At 33.1% G+C, this 23485-nt stretch overlaps 1 protein-coding gene across 12 annotated transcripts in view; it reads left to right on the top strand.

Annotated features, from left to right (window-relative positions):
* FBXW7 (F-box and WD repeat domain containing 7) overlaps positions 1-23485 on the top strand; it is a 146740-nt gene that overhangs the window by 106051 nt on the left and 17204 nt on the right. For all 12 annotated transcript variants that reach the window (XR_002829676.1, XM_023755116.1, XM_023755097.1 and 9 more), the window contains 7 exons: positions 1277-1359; positions 4564-4705; positions 12821-12955; positions 18106-18229; positions 20414-20550; positions 21486-21599; positions 22822-23003. Coding sequence is in view for 11 of the 12 variants with exons in the window: in XM_023755116.1 (XP_023610884.1) it covers positions 1277-1359; positions 4564-4705; positions 12821-12955; positions 18106-18229; positions 20414-20550; positions 21486-21599; positions 22822-23003 (917 nt within the window). In the remaining variant the exon portion in view is untranslated. The remainder of the gene's footprint in view (positions 1-1276; positions 1360-4563; positions 4706-12820; positions 12956-18105; positions 18230-20413; positions 20551-21485; positions 21600-22821; positions 23004-23485) is intronic.

Here is a 23485-nt window from a genome sequence, read left to right as displayed (position 1 = left end):
TGCTCTCACCTCTAGCCCCTAATATTGTAAGATTGTCCCTGTGTTTTGCAAGACTTTCTTCATGATGATAAAAACATAGTCTTTATTATTCAGAGTGTGGTTCAGAAAGATTTTTAGAGTCATGTTGGTCCTCTTTAGTATTTACACTGTAGCATAATGTGTTATGATGTCCCCACGTGAGGCAATAGGTAAGAAAATAAGGCTGCTGCAAAGCAAGGGTTTTCACCTTATTATGCAAGTAAGAGCTAGCTATCGCTCTGGGGTTTTTCTCCTTGTAATTTTCAGTAATATTACTATTAATTAGCAGACACACATCTGAGAGGGGTTGTTGAAATACAAAAAGTTGAATCCTATCACATCTTATTTCCTGGTTTTATGATATATGTATAGTTTGATTAGCTAAGTTAACCGATAGTGAAACATAGAAAATAAATATTTCAGTATTGACAAAATGCAATTCTGAATACATTTACAGTATTACATAAATATAGCGTAATGAAATACGTTAAAGCTATAAATGTTGGATATACCTTACAAAGATGGGTAACTCATTCTTTTTAAGTCTTTTTGTTGTTGCTTTTCAAATTAAAATGTTTGTCTTGAGTATCTGTCCATAGAACTATATTCTGTATGAATATCAGTTGACGGCTTTTCCCCACCTTTATTATAGGATCTCCAGATTTCTCTTATTATGGACTTACTTTTTTTTGCTGTCCTCATTGCCCATATTCATTGCTTTATGTCTTATTATTATTACTTTTCAAGATCAATTAATTTGCATTGCTCTCTTTACCTTTTATAATATGTGTTTTAAATTTAGTTACTGTTACTTTAATTCTGAAATTTTGAATTTTGCTTATTTTATCTTTCTTAAAATATGTTTTTAAAGGAAAATGAATATCAGTAAGAAAGGCATGTTAAATATTGTTCTTTTCTGTGTGGATTAACATGACATTTCCCTCTATGTTGGTTCTTAAACCGGAAAACATGAAAGGTATATTGCTCTTAAGGAATATATATATGATGGATATCTATTTTTAAATCCTCATACACTGTTCTCTGGACAAAATATTAGGTGGAAAATTCACTTTTCCAGTCTTGTAAAGAGTAGAAAAAAGTAGAACTAATAGAAGAAACTGTGAAACATTTATTTTCTATAATATTTAACTATTCCTAATTAACATTGTAGCATATAAACATTTAAGATAGTTATTAAAATTTGTTAGTTGGACTGGTGATTTAAAAAGAAACATATCTTATTTGTTTTACCTTATAGATGAAAAGAAAGTTGGACCATGGTTCTGAGGTCCGCTCGTTTTCTTTGGGAAAGAAACCATGCAAAGTCTCAGAATATACAAGGTAATAATTAAGTATAAATAATAGATTCTCTCATGATTCTCGTGTTTCTTTAAAGAGTTGATGATTGTAAAAGCATTTCTCTCCATTTATCCTCATAGAATTATAATGTCACTAGTATTGTTGACTAACACATTTTGAGATCACTGAAAATTGGGAAATATCTTATTTTAAATAAGGAGAAAAATGTTTTCCACTATAGCTTTATATTTTTTTACAAATACATTGAAGTAAGACACAAGCAGAAGTTCTCTTGTCAACAGAATTTTTAAATCACAATTTTCCAGGAATTCTAAAAAGTAAACCCCAAAATATAAATATGAGCAAATGTATCTTGTTACTATAGCAACAACTGTTCTAGGGAGTATATTTATATATGCAAAATAAAAGATACATTTATTAGCAGTGAAATAAGCCTCACAATTACTAACTAAATCATATTTCACGAAATTACTGTGTTAGAAATCCCCTTTTATTTGCTTGGTAGGTCTTGTGTTTTTAACACATACATTTCTACACCAGGAGAATAGTTTCCATAACAACTAAATACAATTGTAGGCTTGTTTCCTGCACCATTCCATCATTTTTGGATTTTGCATCAGTATAAAACTTCCCACTCTCACACTAATTAGGCTAAGTTAAGCACAATATCTATTAACTAGTCAATTAAAAATGGCTTTGGATGTCACTGGGAGTGTAGTATTTTAAAATTTAAATGACAAAAGAATCTTAAAAACTTTTTTTGGTCCTTTTTTTTCATAATTGTCAGTTCTTCAGATAACTGAAAGTTAGCTATAGAAACCATAAGAACTCATGATGGTGACATTTCTTTTTCCCTAAATATTTTTATTTAGAGTTATTTTTATTCTATAAGCTGCAGTAAAATTAACTTTGCTCAGACATAAGTTTTTGTGATTGAACATTGTTACAGGTTGCATCTTTCTTTTTTCAGAGAAAACAGCTTATATTTTTATTTAATTCAGTTGCAGAATATATTTCTTTCAAAAGCTTCTTTGTGAAGTTTAGAAATGATAATAATTAGAATAGTCTTATATACAAAAAATGCAAGGATGATACAGAAAAGAAAAATAAAGCTCTCTCTTAGTTTATCAGGAAATGCTTTTAGTATCATTTTCTCATGTTAACTGTCCCCTTCCCTTTACTTAACCCTTTGCCTTTTGACAATTTGACTGTGTTTTGGTATTTCCACCAGAGGGTGTGGAGTGATACAGAGATAAACTACTCACTTCATTTTTGCTTTTTCCTTCTAGTCTTGATAAAGTATTTCTTGGATGAGAAAGTTTAGTGTAATATTAAAATGTACTATTTTTTAAAAAAATATAGATTCCAGATAATCATATAATTTTTGTTCTTTTATTAATATGGCTGATACCAGGACATAGGTATTAAATTGTTCAGTTATTTTTAAGGCAGCTTATAAATGAATGATGACTTTTTACTGCATAACACATTTTAGTTAAATTTGTCTTTAGTTGTTTATTTTTATATTGAGAAAGCACCTGAAAAGGTGAAAGTTTTGTTTTTAGCCTTTTCACATATAATATTATTAAAGCAAACCAAACAGCATACCCTGTCTTTTTGGAAATGTTGTCAGTATATATTTGATATTTTTAAAATTTTTGACAGATTTTCTAGTAATAAGATGAAAAAAATTTCCATCATTTTTATTAGAAAATGTAAGTTATAATCACTATTTTAAAATTGTTTCATTTCAGAGAAGAAAATAGAGCATGTCTTTGAAATTTGATAGAAGAAAAAAATAGATTTAATTGTTGAATGTTAGAAATTATCATAGATGTATAATGTTAAAAGTAGATTTTTCTGTAGAATCTGGTGACTGCCATATATTTTTTTAAAACCAAATAATGAAATTGTTGGCTGGAAAAGCATTGGAGGGAGATGTTTTATTAGTAATTTATCAGAGCTTGATATTCAACTATTAGGGTACAATTTGTATATTCTTTGGATTTAAAACACTATTATTATAGCTCAATAAATTGAAGATTTATTGTACAAATGTAACTACTTAACTAAATCTTTCTTCTTCTTTTTAACTATTTCTAAGAGATGTTTAGTACTTACCATGAGTTTAAATAATTTAGTTATTAAAATTAGAAAGTAAAGTTTAATATATTAATAACAGTTATCACTATATTTTTTTCTAATTAGTCATTTTCAGGAAAGTTGGACAACTTTGGAGATTGATAATCTAGTTTTAATTCCTCATTTTACTAGTTAATAATAGAATTGAATTTCAGGTGTTTTAAAAACTGGCTCAAAGTTTATTGGATAAAACTGTTTGGATCATTTAATTTTGCATATAATATGTTTTCAACACTTACCTGTTTTGAGTAAATACATTTCTAATCAAGGTTTGCTCCTGTCAAATATTATTTAAACTAAGCTTTATAAATTACAAAAATGAAAGTGAAATAGACAAATGTTATAAACCATTTAGAAGGCATCTGGGGCAAACTCAAGGAACATTGTGACTAGTGAAATGTCCAAAACATTTGAACATACTATTTCTACATTTGAATTTTTTAAAGTATTTATAAGTCTCACACCCCTTTTGTATACAAAATTTTAACTTTTATTTAATGATGTCACTAAAGACCAGTCAAAAGAGAAGTGGAACCTGTATCTTATAAGGAAATACTTTAACATTACTTGTATATATCAACAACTTGTAGTTTTGCCATAGAGATTCTGTCATTTGGTTGCAATTAGCATTGTTGGGATAATAACAGGTGGTTATGTAGGAGGGAGGAAACTTACTCTAAGAATAGAAGAATAGATTTTATGTATCCTTGCTCTCTGAGAATAAGCAAATAAAAATAATAATTTGATTAATGTTTGAAATATGCCAGATCAGCCCTGGCTGGTTTGGCTCAGTGGATAGAGCATCAGTCTATGGACAGAGGGGTCCCGGGTTCGATCTGGTCAAGGCCACATGCCCCAGGTTGCAGGCTTGACCTCCAGTGGGGAGCATGCAAGAGGCAACCAATCAATGATTCTCTCTCATCATTGATGTTTCTATCTCTCTCTCCCTCTCCTTTCCTCTCTGAAATCAATAAAAATATATTTTAAAAAAAAGAAATATGCCAGATCATCATTCTTATTAAATTTGAGCCTGATATTCTTAATAAATATCTGTCTTTACTTTTACCCTTATATTTTTTATAGTACCACTGGGCTTGTACCATGTTCAGCAACACCAACAACTTTTGGAGATCTGAGAGCAGCCAATGGCCAAGGGCAACAACGTCGCCGAATTACATCTGTCCAACCACCTTCAGGCCTCCAGGAATGGCTGAAAATGTTTCAGGTGACATGTCTAAACACAGTACTTGAAATGCTTCACTTAATTGCTGCAAAAATATAAGAGATTATTCAGCCATGAAAAGGAATTGTTACAGGCTACACCTTAGATGAACCTTGAAAACATTATGCTAAGTCAAAGAAGCCAGACACAGAAAGCCACATATTGTATGTTATATTCCAGAGCAGGCAAATTCATAGAAACAGAGAGTAGATTGAGTGATTACTAGGCCATGGTGGGAGGGGAGGTAGAAAGTAGACTAACTGCTAATTGCACAGGTTTCTTTTGGGGTGATGGGAGTATTCTGGAATTGGATAGTAGTAATGGTTGCACAGTAAGATGGCTGTGCTGGGAACCACTGAAGTGTACATTTAAAATAGTGGATTTTATGTTATGTGAAGAATATCTCAATTTAAAAATGCTATTAAAATAGGGAAGCTCATTTTAATTTTTAAGTGAATTAGTGAGGAGAGTCCAGTGCTTATTTTATGGATGTGTGCATTCCCCTTCCTTTATTCCCCTTTAGGTAATAAGACCTTTCTTCCTTCTCCTCTTTATGTTTGGGTTTCTGGGATCACTAAATGTATTTGTGTTCTAAACTGCATTGCTTGAAAGTTAAGCATTTAGGAGTAATGTGAAGAACTCCGCTAATTAGTCGCTGGTGGTAACTTACCAGGAGTGTTCCTCTACCTTGTAGCCTCTGAGAGTTGATGCAGCTTCTTTTCGCTATGCCATGCTTGTGTGTGGCTCACTGAGCTCAAACTCTGATTACTACATTTTAGTGGCATTTAAATTCTTCGAAAGTTTACTGGGATAATTAGCTACAACCAAACCTTGAAAATTATGAATTTTATAACTCATGATAGTGATATTAAATTGATTTCTCTCTTCTTCCAGTGAGATTATGCATATAAATGACATATTTAGCAAAATAGTTGGCATGGATTAAACACTTGCATAATTATTCTTTTAGATAGTAAATAATATAAATTACGTTAAGTGAAGCTATCTGTGATATTGGCCACCATTCTAATATAAAATGAATATATTTTCTTACCTAGCTTGATTGGTGGTATTTTATGAATGCATAAGGGAATAATGGTTGAAAAGAGGATACTTTATTTGACATTTCAGATTTTTAAGATGTCCATTTATGTAAATCCTAATATTTTAAATACCTGGGCAAAAACTAAATAAATGTCCCAAATTTTTTTCTTCAATAGCTAGAAAACTCACTTGAAGCAATGATGCTTTCAAATGGATTTTAAAAAATTGTTTCTTACCCTTCAGATGATTTCAGAGAAAATAGGATAACCCCTAATTCAACCACCCCACCCACCCCCGCTTGATGGTAACGGAAAGGTTAGAGCAGTGGTTCTTGACAGGGAGCAGATTTTCCCATGGCTGAAACAAATTCAGTTGTTACAACTGTAGGCATGTGGAGGGCGGGCAGGAGGTTGCTGGCATCTAGTGGGTAGAAGGAATTTAAGGATCAGCCCCCCACAGCTGAGTTATCCCTCCCTAAATGTCAATATTGCTGAGGTTGAGAATCTATGATTAGAGGAATGAAAAATGTATTTTATTGTTTTAACAATATTATGAACCACTACAATTATAAAGAATTGTGGTGTGTGGGTTTTTTTGCTTTTGTTTTTCATTTCTGTAGTTATTTATTGATTAAATTTATCTTCCCTCAAGGTTTATCCTCCCCGCTCCTCCCAGGATTATGATTTAAAATTTTTTTAATTAATTTTTTTCATATGCATACCCTCAGAGTTTGATTTTTTCTGTTGCACCCTTTTCAAAAGAAAGTTATCCATCAATAAGAGGTGAAAATAGAACTCAGACATTAATATAATCTTAAAGAAATACTTAAAGATTTTTACTGTCTCTGATTAATTGACAAAATGGGAATATGGGTGTGTGTGGTTATACCTGCACACACATGCAGTGTGAACAACACAGCACTTGAGAGCAGTGCAAAAACTGATTTCATCAGATTTTTATACGTAACAACACAATCAAAAATTATCATCATTGTAGATAGCCTCCAAATAGTTATTTTCTATAAAGAGCTTTATTTCTTATGAGAAGGAAGTCCAGAGTGAGATTTAAAATGAGTATGGGCACATTTTTTCCAATATTCGAAAATATTCTTTGCTAGCCATTTAGGTCTCCCCTCCCTAATTTTTAATGGAACTTTCCTAAATACTGGTCTATATACTAGGGAACATTTGTGCATTTTTTTTGCGATGAGGCTGTTTTCGGAAGTCCTTTGTACAGTGTTTGCTTGTTTAGATAGCTCAGGCTTTACTTAATGAAATGTCCACATTACCACATACTGTATGTCAGCAAATCTGAGATACAATCGATTGTTAGATGCATCGCAACTTCAAAAATGTTAATATTTTTTTTAAAAAGCTTGTTTCTTAGAATTAATGAGACTCAGTAAACTAAAGAATATTAGACTAGCTTTTGTTCAGTAAAAAGGCCCATTTGATCGCTTTTTATATGAGAAGTAGATGCAGTGAAGAAAACTTGTTCTTAGTTAATAGGAATAACATGTAGAATTGTCCCTGTAGATATCATACTATTTTATTTTCAGATAAATATTCTGTAGCAAAGATATCCACTAGCAACAAAAGGTCAACTAGACAGATAGATCAGGACCTTGTCTGTCTCTGACACACCCAGGGCCTCATTGTCATTCACTGCCCTTTATTTTCAAGGCTGATGCCAAAGAAACTAGAAATGAATCACTTGCCTAAGGACTTACAATGCTTTAATGCCTAACTTGCAGAGAGATACGATTTCATAGTAAGATGGGGGAGTCATGAGTTGACCTATGTTGGATAGTTGAGGGATAATTAGACTGGCATGATTTCTACAGACATGCTGTGGGGGCATTTAATGATGACTTTTCTGTTGCATAACAAGTAAAATGGGAGAGTTTGTCCCCTCCCTGTTCCGTTATTGCTCCTACGGCAGTGATACAGCATTGTTTTGGTCCAGTTCCATCTATTCTGACAAAGTACTCTGTACTCAATTTATAAATTGAATGAGAACAAATGACACACCATTTTGGATAAAGGGAAATTGAAACAGAATGCCACTGCAAAATAGCAGTGCAAATTAAAAACAAAACAAAAAACCTCAGATAATTTTCTACTGTTTGAATTTTCAGTAGCCATTGATTCTGCTTGCTTTGGCAGCCGGATTGCTGCTTTACAATGTTAATTTTGGGGAAAAGAAAAAAAATGTGTTGTTGTTTATGTCATTTGGGTAATAATAAATGGTTTTTCACTTGAAAATTTTAGCCTAGGTAAAGGCACCAATAACGTCATCATTCTCGTATGTTCAAATTTATATTCAGAGGCATCTGAAAAATTTAGACTAGGTAAAGACACCAATAACATTAACATTCTCTTATGTTGAAATTTATATTCAAAGGCATCCTGATAGAATGAGAAGCACGTATGATTTAGAAGAAAAGCTCTTAGTACAAATTCTGGCTTTGCCTCTTAATAACTGAGTCATTTTGTTGATATTATATAACCACTGTTGCCTTTATTTTTATCCTCTAAAAAATAGATATAACACTAAAAATTGTCAAAAGGGAGAAAACATGTAAATGTGCTTAAGCTCTACTTGGAAATACAGTGGAAAGTCAATAAAGATTAGTTTCCTCTCTTGGTCAAGAAATAGCCTTTGTGAGCCTCAGTTTTCTCAGGTCTAAATGGGGCTGTTAACGCTCTCTTCATATGGATGCCATTAACTTAACATTAGTAGCATTATTTTAATTAAAGTATATTTGCATTGCGTTAAAACTGTAAATGTACTTTGAAAATACCTGTTTAAAATTATAAAGTAGAAAACACTTCTGTGTTTTGAAATTAAAAGTAGAGTAAAAGCTCCTCTATTGAAGGATTTAATCACGTTTCATGGTAACATTTAGAACTTGTACATACATTTTCTAACTTATTTATTTAGACCTTTTTTAACAGTCAACAAAATACTAAAGCAGGAAATGAATTCAGTATTACTTTGCAATTGTACTTGAAACAGTATGATCAAGAAACCTTGTTGTGTGAGGAGGAGTTAAAAAGGCCAGAGAAGAATAAAGGAGAAATATTGTGTGTAACCTTTTGTAGAATTTCGTATAAAAAATAGGATCAAGCTGATTCTTGGTATTTTCAGAAAACAAAATCTGGAGCATATTCTTTGAGTCAGAGTTTGGTGTAAGTTGAAGTTAACAATTAGAACTGACCCGAAGTAGAATGGGAAATAGTAAGCACTCCACTCCGAGAACTAGAAACATACTGATAACCATCTGCTGGGGGAACTAGCAAAGGGAGTTCACTCCAGTGCTATCCAAAGTCATAAAATATATATCTGATTGGATACTAAGGATCATCCAGGTGTTATTAGTTGGTTTCACTGTTGGTATGTGAATCCTCTGCATCAGTCCTGGATGAATTGTTTATTTAAAACATAAAATCTCCTCAGCCTCACCTTGACCACTGATCAGACTCTTTGATGATGGGTTGTAGGACTCTATGATTCTTGCATTCCTCAACCAGCATTTGGGAACCACTGGTCTGGACCAAGCCCCTCATTATACAGGTGGGGTCTCTGGGACTCAGACTAATTATGAGACTTCCAAGTGGTTCCATAGTGAGTTTGCTGGTGAAACCCAGGCCCCTGATTATAGTTCAGTGCTCCTTCTATTCTTCTCTACTACCTGTATTCTCTAATTACCTGAAATAAAATATCACTTTCATGGAGAATTTTCAAATCGGCATTTGCATTGTAGTCCATAAATTAAATTTTGTGACTCGTGAATGTTTCTGAATTTGGAATGTTTTTCCTGTCCCTTCTAATATGTTTCCACATAACTTTACCATGAAAGGTCAAAGGAAGATATTTTTTCTTTTTCAGGATAACTGCTTTTCAGAACAGAAATAAAATAATTATTATCAGAATTATCCAACACTTTTGCAGATAAAGAAACTTTCCTAAGGCTGCAGAGATTAAATGGTAACCTAATTAGTGGCAGTGTCTCCTCCCAAAGTTGAATTTTCTAGCCCCCAATTCACTGTTCCTCATTAAAGGTTGGTGTGGGTTATTTCATTTTAATATAGTTATTAACTGCAGGGTTTTCAAATTAATACATATTTCCCCTTTCTGCTTAACCATATATGTATACAAAACTTGCACCCAGTCTTGGAAGTAGACTAAGCAAGCAAGTTCTAGTGATACCATCAAATATAAAGGATAGAAACGTTCCAGAGAGAGTGTTGACATAGTGTTGGTGCAGTATTTCTTGACTCTGGGGATTCATTCATTGATTCAACAAATATTTATTGAGTACCTGTTCAGTTTTAGGCCTTACTATGGATCTGGACTACAATAGTTAACAAAGAAGATCCTCCCCACCCCTCACCACCCCCCCCCCCAAAAAAAAAAGAAAGAAAAAAAAAAGAAAACAGTTTTGCAGAACATTGTAGTCAGGAGGGCGATGGTTTGGGGGCTTGGAACTGGTTTGCAGTCTTAAAGAGGTTGCCCAGAGAAGGACGTATGGAGCACGCCACATGGGTATCCAGGGGAATAATGTCCTAGGGGACAGCATGTGAAAAGGCTCTGACGCAGAGCATGCTTGGTATGTTTGAGGTACAGAAAGCATTTTTATGACTAGAGTAGGGAAAGGAATAGGAAATTACAACCTTGTAGGCTAACCCAAGACTTTGGGTTTTGCTTTGAGTGAAGTGGGTCTGGAGGGTTTTAAGCAGAAGAGTGAGTGCCTTTTAGCAGTGCCACTGACGACTTTCTGGAGGTTAGAACAAGGAGGGCAAAGGTGGGAAGCTGGGAGGCCAGGTAAGAGATTTTAGGTGTAATCCAGGTGAGAGGTAATAGCCTAAACCAGTGTAGTTACAGTCAAATTCTGGATATGTTTTGAAGTTTAAGGCCTTAGAATTCACAGATGGATCGGAACCATCTACCAGTGAGAGTGAGGGAATGTGGAGGAGATGGCTCCAAAGTTTCTGGCCTGAGCAGCTAACAGAGTTACATTGCACTGAAATGGGATTGTGGCCATGCATATTTAAGGAGAAAGATCGTGGACTTGTTAGGTTTCTATTACATATCCAACAATACATGTTAGGTAAGCAATTTTATATACAGGTCTGGAGTTCAGGGTAGAAATCCAGGCTGGACAGAGGAGAGCTGCCTATGTGGTCCAGACCTGTACTTAAGATATGTGAATTTAAACAATTAGACTGTTGAATATGTCTGGTCAGTAGGAACAGTCTCATTTACTATGTAGTTTAATAGCTTACGTTACCAATCTTTATACTCCATCTCCTAAAATCCTTAATAAAAGGTATTTTTTTCTTCTTTTAGCAGTCATATTTCATGTGTAGGTAGTGTTTTTATATTCCTTTCTTTTTAAATATCATAATAATACATTAACTGAAAAGAAAAAAACATTAATCATATATAGTATGTTACTTTAAATTAGAATTATTCATAGTAACTATAAATGTAGTTAAAATGTATGGTATATAAAGTAGTAATACATTGAAATAATTTCACTGTCTTTTTGCTATAGAGGATTACATAGGATATCTTTATTTTTATATTAAAATTTAACCATAAACACTACCAAAAATATTTTCAAAGCAGGCACATATATATATAATATGTATATATGATGTATATAATATATATAAAGGAGATTTAGAATTTTATATTAAAATTATTCTGTTATCAAGTGAGTTATTAGTTCTTCTTTACCCAAAATGGGTATCTCCTTATGCTAGTGTTTATTAATCTTTATAATGTAGACAGAGAGGAACCACATATAAAAAGCCACCTTAAATCTTGTGAGCAATGTAAATCAATGAATCAGAGTTTATAGTATTAATACTAATTGATCAGAGTTGAGTAGAGATTGGTCAGTGTAAGTTTTATCAAAGAGGTTAGTTTGAACCAGGATTTAAATCTGTGTGAGGGAAACTGAACAAAATAAACTTCAAATTAACTACTTTTAATTGATCATGTGTGGGCATATACATGTATGTGAGTATTTTTAATTTTATGTAATGAATCCTCACCCTAATCAAAAGGCTACAAGGTGAGTACTCAAGGACAATGGTCTGGGTGTGTATGTATAGAAGCGAAAGGAAAGGATGAAGCTTATTAGGTAGAACCTGTGTTTTCTCATTTTTGGTGATAAAATGGGGATAGTTCCCAGGTTTTTATAATGGTCAAATGGGATTATGTTGTGACAGGTACTCTGGAAATAATACTGAAATGTTTGATAGTAATACCATAATCTATACTTTATGATAGGAAAAAGAGATGAAGTTTATTGTAGAGTCTACATAAATACTTTTAAAAATAAAAAGTGTTCTATATAAGGCTTCCTGTGTCCTCAGTATATCTCAGTTTTCAATTATTGTCTATTTTACATATTACAAAATGCAGGTTCCTTTTGAAATATAATTATGTGTAGTTTTATTTCTTACCCTCTTTTATTCTTTGTTCATATTCTAATTTTAATACTAAGTTAGCTACTATTTTCTACTGTTTGCTTTTTTTATCTGAAATTATTTTTACATAACAAACGAAAGTACTTTTGATTTGTAGAAGACACTTGTCAGATGTGCAGTATCCAGTTACTAATTTTTCTCTCAATGATGCTGCTAGTCTCCTCAGATGAGTGCTTCATTCAAACCCTCCAGTTTTCTGGTACCCACTTGAAAGATGCAGGGAAAGGAAGAAAATCATCTATCAAAAATCCCTATTTACTCAGTAACCCAAATTGATGTTTCTGAATAAAATTTTGGTTTCTATACCAGTATCTTGGTGGTAGATGAATATATAACAATTATAATTATGTAATGCAAAAATATTTTTCCATCAAAACCATGACATTTTTAAAAAGCTTTTATGTAATGAAGGTATGTGGTACATTTGATGAGACTAAATGATTATCACTTCATTGCCTTCTGGAGAAAATGTCACTGTAAGCAATTCCTTTTTATGTTGTATGTAAATGACAATTTTTCTTTAATTTGAGACGTATGAAAATAATAAAATTTTCTAATTCCTCTTTGGTAGAGCTGGAGTGGACCAGAGAAATTGCTTGCTTTAGATGAACTCATTGATAGTTGTGAACCAACCCAAGTAAAACATATGATGCAAGTGATAGAACCCCAGTTTCAACGAGACTTCATTTCGTTGCTCCCTAAAGAGGTAAGGGCAATCACTTATATTCTTCCTTTTGTGCTATTTGAGAATGTAACAGTTACTACCTTTAAACGTTATCATCCTTTGGTATCCAGTATTGACAGTTTAATACTGTTAATGAGCGCTAAAGAGGGCTGTAAATGAGAACTCGCCATGAATTAATAATATAATTTTCTTATTAATATATACTTATGGACTGAATGACTCCTTTCTACCACTGGAATAAGTCATTTATGGGTATAAGCTATTGAATTTCATTAATTTGATTGTTTCTTTACCAAGATTTTTTCTCAGGTTATTTGAAACCCAATTTTTAGTTGTCTTGGTATGTTCATTATAGTAGTAGATTTTTAAAAAATACCGATTTTATTAAAACAACAATATTTTTTCTTTGGTTGGTTGTTTATCCTAAGTCCCTTTGAAAGTGATAGTTTTATGATCCTATTGAATTGTGATTTTCTGTTACTTACATTGTGTAATTATATTGAAATATATGGAATTTCACATTTATGTCTTTTTCTACTAATCGTCCCACTTTTCTCCCCCATATCTCTCCCTCTCTCTCTCTCTCTCTCTCTCTCTCTCTCTCTCTCTCACACACACACACACACACACACACAATTATAGATTCCTATGCCAGTTGCATTCTTATAGCAATTCTTTTGGAATTAAAAAAGTTTTTTTTTAGAGAGATAGGAAGGGAAAAGGATAGAAACATTGATGAGGCAGAAGGGAGAAACATCCATTGATTGCCTCCTGCTCTACTGGGAATCGAGCCCACAACATGGGCATGTGCTCTGACCAGGAATTGAACCTGTGACCTCTTGGTTCATGGGTCAGCACTCAGCCACTGAGACACATCAGCTGGGATCTTTTGGAATTTTATATGCCCATCAGTTTTTGACTCTATGTAAGCTGACACTATTTTTTAATCGCAGATTGATTATGATCATATGGACATCCTTGACTGTATAGATGAGGCATAGTTTAATTGTAGTTTTTTTATTGATGTTATAGACTACATAGTTTCATTTTTGTCAGCAAAGAAAAATAGTATACCATTAAGTAATCAATGTCATCATATTTCCACAAAGTATGTTTGTGCCACTGACATGTCAATTAAGAAGGCAAATATACCATTGCAAATGATCCTTAAACTTCAAGTTTGAAGAGAAGCAGAATGATGTGTTTTTTTTTCAGATAACCATTCTGAAAATATCTCAAAGGCATTTAAGATAGTCCCAATAATAATTTCATATTATATATGAATGAAATAATTTCATTGTATTTAATGTACGAAACTAAGCATAATTTCAGGAAAAAGCAAAGTAGGGAAAACACCTCATTCTTGAAATGTTTCTTCTTGGAGTGATTTTTTAAAAATGACATTCTCCCAGAAAAAAAACTTTTATTATTTCTGCTTTATTCTAAAACAGAATTCTTTGAATAGATTTGGCTTATGAAAGTGATATAAGCTCTTTTTGCCTCTAGAAGGATATTAATAATAAGAAACGCTTTTTTTATAAGTATTTGACTGAAAGTGAATTTATTTACCTTTGATATACATGTCATAGTTCCCTTGATTTTTATTTTATTTTAGAAGGTAGTATTTTTTGTTGAAAGACAGACTTTCTCTTGGTCTAGTTTGTCCCCTTATCTCTGAGAATGGTGAGTTTTTGTTTTGTTTTATCTTTATTTGTATTTCTACTTTTTAACACACAAAACTGTGCTTTTAAATAACAATATTAACGTATTTTTAAGAGTCTAAGAATTAAGCACAAATAAAACTTTTTGGATTAGTATTCTTTTTAAGATTGCCTGAGGAAAAAGAAGTGAGGCTAGGTTGGAGAATAAGAGTGAGCCCAGACTTAGAATAGCATCTATGGTCCCCCCCCCTTTTTTTTACAACTACTAGAAAAAATGTTCTATTTTGAAAAATGTTTTATGTTATATGTGGAGAAATCCTATATAATAAAAGCCTAATATGCAAATTGTCCCCTCAACCTGGAGTTTGACCAAGGGGCGGGGCCAGCGGGGCCAGCTGGCTAACCGCCCGTGGCCCCTCCCCCTGGCCAACCCAGCCTGATCGGCCCAATTGGGGTGGCCCGGCCAGACCCTACCTGTGCATGAATTGGTGCACTGGGCCTCTAGTAATGGTATATGTCTAAGGAAATGAATATTATTTTATCAGAGACTAAGTACTATCATTATTTAAACATTCCCTTCATGTAAGGAAATGGACATATAATAATTTTCTTATAATTTATTTCAACAGATCTCAAAGCTCTTTACCAACATTTGCTTATTAATCTCAAAAACCTTGCCAAAAATCCCACTAGTCTCACTCAAGAGGTTTATGATAAACAGCATTATCCTTATTTTGAAAATAAATACTAAGAAAAGTATTGTGATATAGTAGATGATTTAGAACAAACCTAAATTCTTAACATAGGATCAGCCACTATTTTCTTTATTCTTTCACTAATTTAATCCACTGAAATATAGCAATTCTGGCAAGGTATTAGCTACTTTTAAGTATAATATGGTGATCTTTTATATAGTTTATAGAGAAAAACAAAAAAAGCAACTCTCATTGAAATTAAAAGTTTGGGCAAGGAGAAGTTAATTACCTGAAATAGACTATAAATTTAAGAGCATCTATCTGGTAGAAGTGGTCCTTAGGAAGAATAACTGATCTAGATTTTACCTTTAAGACAAACGAATAGAAAACTGCATTAGCTAGACCATGCCCATTCTCTGTCCCCTATAAGGAACCCCACCTGACAAATCTTTGCTTGCTTTGAGGAACTGGTATACTTCCCCATAACCCACACTAAGAATTGTGTAAGTAATTGCTGTTCTCTTTTTGCTTCGCAATTTAATTTAAAGACCATATAAAATATTGTTGCCAGCGTATTTGTGTTCTACTTTTTCCCTGACTTAAACCTTCTTTTCTAATTTATATTTTTCCTGCTTCTGATTTTTTTCATGCATATTTCCTCATTTTGCTGTGTGCATTTTCTGTAATACCTAGATGCTTTCATGGAACTGGCTACATGTAAATAGACAAACATTTACTACATTGAAGTTCATGGTTGAGTTCCTTTGCTATTTTAAAGTGTGCCCATTACCTATGGAGTTAGCACTTCAGCTTTCTTTAGTACATAAATGTTTCTTTACATTTATCTGTAATAACATGCACACATAGGCCTAAATGACCTCTTAGTCACTAGTAACAAAGGAACTTTTACCCGTTGACTTTGGGATATACCAGTGATTTTCAAACTTTTTCATCTCATGGTACTCATAAACTGCTTACTAAAATTTTGTAGCACAACAAAAAAAATATGTATTTTTTGCTGATCTGACCAAAAAATAGGCATAATTTTGATTCATTCAAATCAGATCGCTATTGTTGTATTAGCTGTTATCATTTTTTTTATTTGACAATGTAAGGGAAAAGAGGTCAGTGCCCCTAACTAGTCAGGTATTGCATGTTTCAAAAATTCTTGTGGCACACCAGGTGTCTGGCATAGCACACCCATTGAAAATCTCTGGGATATACCTTTGAAATCTGAGCTGCTCTGGATTTGTTTCCTAGCCTTTAAAATTGAATATTTCATTAAATTACCTGATTTCTACTTCAGTTAGATAACTAAAGCGAAGAATAGACCTTTTCATATGACCATTCTAAAAATCTTGGGCATAAAATACTATCTTTTACACAAATATAATTTTGTTCCTAATAATTTCTGTGTTAATATCAGTAATACATGGAAAATTAATAATGTGGTATCACATTACTGTTATGCTGACTCTAAGCAAAGTTGCCTAGGCTTTGATTGATAATTTCAAAATTAAGTGGCTTATGAAGTATTCATTAAAAAACTACATTGTTGAGATGTACATACTCTGTTGAATATAGTTATGCCTTATTTTAAATAATTCCGTTTCTATTTATGGTACTGGAATATCTTTTCTGACAGACCAAAAATAATTATTCCACAAAGTTTTCTACTGTCATTTGTCAATATTAGTAGTAAATTGAATACTGACTAGTTGAAGTACTCTTTATGTAGAATGCACTCAATAAGTTTGTGATTAATGATGAACTCCATACATACAAAGTCATTGGGAAAGCTTAATTTATATCATGTAATTTTTATCTAGCATTTAAAAATAATTCAAATTGTACTTTTACTCCATTATGTGGCCTTTGGCCCTTTAAATGGTAGTTTGTTTTAATCCTTGTAATTTAATTTATATGAAAACTAAATTTTATTGCTCCGTTTATTTATTTTTTTATTGCTCTGTTTAGGTCATTTTTGTCCTACTATCATAATTTAGTTTCTGTGTGATTTGTGTGGCTAATTGAATAAGCATACTCAGAAGCTTTTATTCCCCCCCCCTTTTTTCTTTTTCCATTTCCTTTATTTATTTTAAATGACTTTACACAATGAAAAAAAAATTGATGATTTGCAAGTATTGGAAATAAAATTTTTAAATCAAGAAAGAGCTGGCCCATCAAGAAAATCCCCTTAAGCAATGTCAAGTAATTAGCACCCAATTACTTTTGTATGTCTATGGAGAAGTTTGGTAATTGTCCCCTTTTGTCACTTATAGTAAAGGGTAGAAATGTGTGAAAAGTTCATCATTGTGCTAATAAACACTTTGATGTGATAAAGAACTATTAACTGTATCTATCAGAAGTGATCTAAAATCATACCATGCAGAATATAAAGAAATTTTATTTCTTACCTTGTATCCTGTCTTGGATGAATTTACATTGTACTGGGGAGAGAGAGAAGACAAAATTTAAATAATTAATAAAAGTAAAATAGGTAGGTAGGTGGTAGATAAAATTCTTGAGTTGCGAGACTCAGCAAAGGCAAGAGCAGAGGCTGGAGGTTTAATAATTATTCCTTGAAGAGATGAGGAGTTAATGGAGTGAAGTTCATAAGAGCCAATTGAGTGGGTTTTTTAAATCTTGTATATATTTGTTAAGATATAATATTAGAAGATACTGCCTTTCATAATTTTAGAAATTAGAATGTAGAGTTGTATTACATTTATCGATAAGTGCTTTCCCCATAGAGAATACATATTATTTTTATATATGTAAAAATATGGATATACTATGCTTTTTCTTTCCATAGCTGGCACTTTATGTGCTTTCATTCCTGGAACCCAAAGACCTGCTACAAGCGGCTCAGACATGTCGCTACTGGAGAATTTTGGCTGAAGACAACCTTCTCTGGAGAGAGAAATGCAAAGAAGAGGGTAAGGTTCCCATAGGGAAAATGTTCGAACTCTGAAAAAACAAAGTGATTCTGAAAACAAATAGAAAAACACAAGTTTTATGTGCAAGTAGAATAACGCGGTGGGTAAATGGAAAAAGAGAACTTTTGGCAGCCTATCAGAGAATCAGAAATGAGTACTCATCTGCATGCACCTAAATTACATAAAATCCACAGGTTATTCCACACGTTCAAGTGAGCCAAATCTTGCAGCTAATCCCTTTAAAGAACAGTTTAGCTCATAGCAAGTGTATCTGATATGCGTCTCAATCTCTGGGAGAATTAATAAACAATGAAGAAGTCAAGATGGAGATGACTTAAAGGAAATCCAAAGATATATTAGCAATTAAATACTCAAATATTCCATATTCTCTTTGTTCCTCCACAAATATTTTTTGGCCACCTCTTATGAATTGGGCATTCTTAAATGTTGGGGATATAGTAATAAACTCCCATTTTCCTCCCACCGTGGAGCTTATAATATTGAAACCTGTTAAAAAGGAACTTCTTTCTTAGTAGAGAAGTAGGTATCATCCATATTAATTAAAGAAAGAACCTTTTTTTCCAGCAGTCTTCTAGAAAAATAATATTTTTGACAAATATGTAAAAATATTTACCTCTGACAAGCAACATTTTTGAGAAAGAATCTTAGAGCATGAGACAGATACTCCATAAGCTCTTCTCCCCTTCTTGGAGGTTATAGTGGAATGGGGAGCACTGATGGTTAGGGAAGCTTGGAGGTGAAGATCCAGGGTCCTTGGTTTTCAGTCCTGCCTTTGCCCTGTCAGTGCCTTGGATTCATCTCTTCTCAGGTGTCTATATACATAAAGTGGGATTAATCATCTCTCACTTTCCTTCTCTCATAGAATCATTATTTTAATGACCAAAAAAAAAAAAAAATGACACCCTGGTTGGGTAGCTTAATTGGTTAGAGCATCGTCCCAATACACTAAGGTTTTGGGTTCCATCTCTGGTCAGGGAACATACAAGAAGCAACTGATGAATGTATAAATAAGTGGAACAACAAATCGGTGTTTTTCTCTCTCAACTCAATAAATAATTTAAAAAATTGTTAACATTTGCATAAAATTTTAACCATTTTTAAGTGTACAATTCAATGGCATTAAGTGCATTCACTTTGAACAACCATTACCAACATCCATCTTCAGAACTTTTCTATCTTCCCCAGCTGAAACTCCATACCCATCTATAATAATAAAAGTATAATATGCTAATTAGACCAGACGTCCTTCCAGACAACCTTCCAGATGAAGCTGAGGCTGCGAGGGAAGCCTGGGTCCTGGTTGCCTGCCAGCAGCCGGAGGGAAGCCAGTGCCAACAGCCAGGGGAAGGAAGGCCTCCTCCTGCACGAATTTCGTGCATCGGGCCTCTAGTATAACAATAACTCCCTGTTCCTCCTCCCTGCAGCCCTGGCAGCCACCATTCTACTTGCTGTCTCTGTTAATTTGATTTCACTAGGTACCTTGTATAAATACAGCCATATGGCATTTGTCTTTTTGTGACTGGCTTATTTCACTTAGCATAATGTCTTCAAGTTCATCCATGTGGTAGCATGTTAGAATTTTTTTAAGATTGAATAATACCCCATTGTGTGTGTGTGTGTGTGTGTGTGTGTGTGTGTGTGTGTGTGTGTGTACACAGCACATTTTCTTTATTCATTTATCCATCAGTGTACACTTGGGTTGCTTCTCCTTTTTGGCTATTAGGAATAATGCTGTTATGAACATGGGTGTACAAATATCTGTTCAAATCCGTTTCCACTTCTTTTGGGTGTATATCCAGAAGGGGAATTGCTGTGTCATATGGTCATTCTATGTTTAGTGTTTTTGAGGAACCACCATACTATTTTCCATAGCAGCCACACCATTTTATATTCCCACAAGCATTGCATAAAGGTTCCAATTTCTGCACTTCCTCACCAACATTTCATAGAATCATTTTGAGAAAGAAATGAAATTGGTAATATAAAAAGAGCACCATACAAAAGATAAACTTTACATTATTTTGTTTTGTAAAACAGTGTTAGAAATTAGACAGTGCCTGCATTTCGGTGGTTCTCAGCATAGGGGAGAATGAGGTACATTATAAAATGTGTAATATTTATTATTGGTGAAGGCAATGATACTCTTTAACTCTTTAAAACTAGGTATTGATGAACCATTGCACATCAAGAGAAGAAAAGTAATAAAACCAGGTTTCATACACAGTCCATGGAAAAGCGCGTACATCAGGCAGCATAGAATTGATACTAACTGGAGGCGAGGAGAACTCAAATCTCCTAAGGTAACTGAACTCGTTCGTGCACAGTGTAACAAAATCCATTAATCAGTGTTAGTACCTACTGTGTTTTATAACTTGACACCTATTTCCAGAAACAAAGAAAACAATATATTTTAAAATAACTGTAAGCATAACTGACAATATCCTTCTATTGTGAATCTCTCTAGTCTGACAACTCATTGTCTTGAATAAAAGATGAGTTGATTGGTATTTGGTTCTTATGTAAATGAAAAATTTTCTGAATATCCTGTTGAATTTTGTGCCATATACATTCTACCTAAGAATTTGCTCCCTCTCTGACCATATAGTCTGAATATGATTTTTGAGGAGTGCCCATGTTTTGGTTTGGTGGCTTTTGTGTGTTTTATTTTTTAAATTTAACTATTCTGACTTTTTATCTTATAACATTTCAAGTATATAAAGAATAGCAAAAATGCTTAAAATTCTTAGATAGAGTTTTATAACTGGAAAAAAACAATTTGGGGAGATACTGTTCTATTCCTATGCATACATTATGACGGGCTTTTTTTGTTTTAAGTTAAAAAGTTGATGATTATTGTTCTTGTCTTCTTAGTTAATAGGTGCTTTTGTTTTTGTGTGTCAAATTGTAAAACTTAGATGCATATCCTTTTGGTTTGAACAGATAAAATAGATGACTATAAAATACATTTGTGTTTGAACCATTTTTATGAGATCTTGACCCAGTAAAATTATAACAGTGGATGTCTCAAGTATAAATAATAGGATATGGAAACAATAAAATGTTTAATACTTGATTCATCAATGAGGGATGATGATGCTTCATATTTCATGTAAACTTTAATTCTAGAAATACACTACAGATTACTGTTCCTATTTATGGCTTCATTTTTTCTTTTCCCCAGTATTTTAAAAGACATAATTTGGTAACATTTCTAACTTGTACATCTACCTCGTAGGTGCTGAAAGGACATGATGATCATGTGATTACATGCTTACAGTTTTGTGGTAACCGAATAGTTAGTGGTTCTGATGACAACACTTTAAAAGTTTGGTCAGCAGTCACAGGCAAAGTAAGTTTACTTCTCTCTGCACTTCACAAAGTCATTGTTTTGTGTATATCTTTGCAAAGATCAGCCGGTGAAAGGAAAACAAGAACTCATTTTTGTCTCTAGCTTATTTTGATAGCAAATATCAGACCTTCTAATTTAGCTTCTCCCCTGGTGTGAAGATGATGTTTCTCATGATAGGAATGTTGTTAGTGTCTTCTTTATTTAAATAGTTTGTCTCTGTGATATACCTATTAAGATTTTATGGATGTGCTTTATCGTTTTCTTGTCTTATTTTTTCCCACCTTTTTAACTATCTAAATTATATCTTTTTCCTTTTTAATCTTTTTCAAAACTATGATTAAGGGATATTTGTTTTTCCTTGTGTCAACTGCTTTGTTGCTAACCTACTTACAGTTTAGCAGTTACATAAATCATGTTAATTTAGACTTATCTTAAACCCTGTGAGGTGGAAGGTAAGCAAGACTAGGTATTAAATAGGAGTTTGAAGAAAAAGCAGTCCAAGCAATCAATTTCACTTAAAAAATATTGTATTTTAATGGTTCTCCAGTGAGTACTTATATTTATCTGTCCAATGGAGAATATTTTCATGAGCTGACCACCTAAAAATAATGGAAGAAAGCGTGGGGACAAAAATCTGTCTTTTAAAATGTCTTATCACATGTTATTTCTTGGGCAAGAGTCTTCTAAATATTCCAAGTTAGTTGTTAAATTTTTTTAAAGTAGCTTCATATTTCCATAGTTTAATGTTAGTTTTGGATTGACTTCAGGGCTTTAATGTCTGTCTTTACTTGTCTAGAAGTACCTTACCTGGCTCCTAACTACTGCCTTGTGGCAGATTGAGATGGAATGTGGTATGTAGCCACACCCAACACCATCGGCATTCTTTCATTGAATCCACCCCCATGAACAAAACCAAGTTGCAATTTTAGTATTATTTCATCAAAGAGGCCAGGCTGGAGCTTTCATGCTCTAATGATAACTGTTTACTTTCTATATACTTGTTCCTCAGTTGTGTGTACGTGTATAATATGTAGTGCTACTGAGTAAACAAAGCAATAAATAGCAATGGGGTCATGTTAGATTGATGTGAAAAACTTTCTGATATGCCAAATAATCCAATTGAGATAATATAACTTTACTCCAAATTTTAATGAGCTACTGAAATGTTACTTAAATCATTTTTCTTTCTACCTGAAAGTAATCAGCTTAAGTGTTTTTCCAGTGTCTGAGGACATTAGTGGGACACACGGGTGGAGTGTGGTCATCACAGATGAGAGACAATATCATCATTAGTGGATCCACAGATCGGACTCTCAAAGTGTGGAATGCTGAGACTGGAGAATGTATACACACCTTATACGGGCATACTTCCACTGTCCGTTGTATGCATCTCCATGAAAAAAGGTAAGGGAAAAGTCCATTGTGGTTGGGAATTCTCTTCTGTCACTTGTGAATTTGGAGCCTTTTGTGTAGAGTTCAAGTTATGTAATACTTAAACTGTTTAATAAAGAGGTAGCGATAATGTGCTCTTAAATTAGACTTCAACGATTAGATTTTGGATGTTTCTGTACTAAGAAAGCAGTAGTGTATTGGCTTACAATTGGAGGGTTATCTTTACATTTCCTTCTTCATTTATTAGTGTTGTTGGCTTCCTCCTTGAAACTTTCTACTCTCTAATCTTGAATAACATCTCTATTGATGACTCATCTTTGATGACTCATCATCTTTAAAAAATCATTTTTTCTTTTTTCTTTTTTCTCTTATATTTCTGCTAGCGGGACAGATTCAGCTATTCAAGCTTCAAGACTCCAAGTCTTTTTAATTATGTACCCATCCTACCCCCACACCATCATATTCCCTATATCTAGGCAAAAGCTGAGGCCTTC

The sequence above is a fragment of the Myotis lucifugus genome, unplaced genomic scaffold (assembly GCF_000147115.1).
Source record: "Myotis lucifugus unplaced genomic scaffold, Myoluc2.0 scaffold_1, whole genome shotgun sequence".
Classification (NCBI taxonomy): domain Eukaryota; kingdom Metazoa; phylum Chordata; class Mammalia; order Chiroptera; family Vespertilionidae; genus Myotis; species Myotis lucifugus.
Note: the sequence above shows the minus strand (reverse complement) of the source record. Positions and strands in the feature narration are given on the sequence as shown.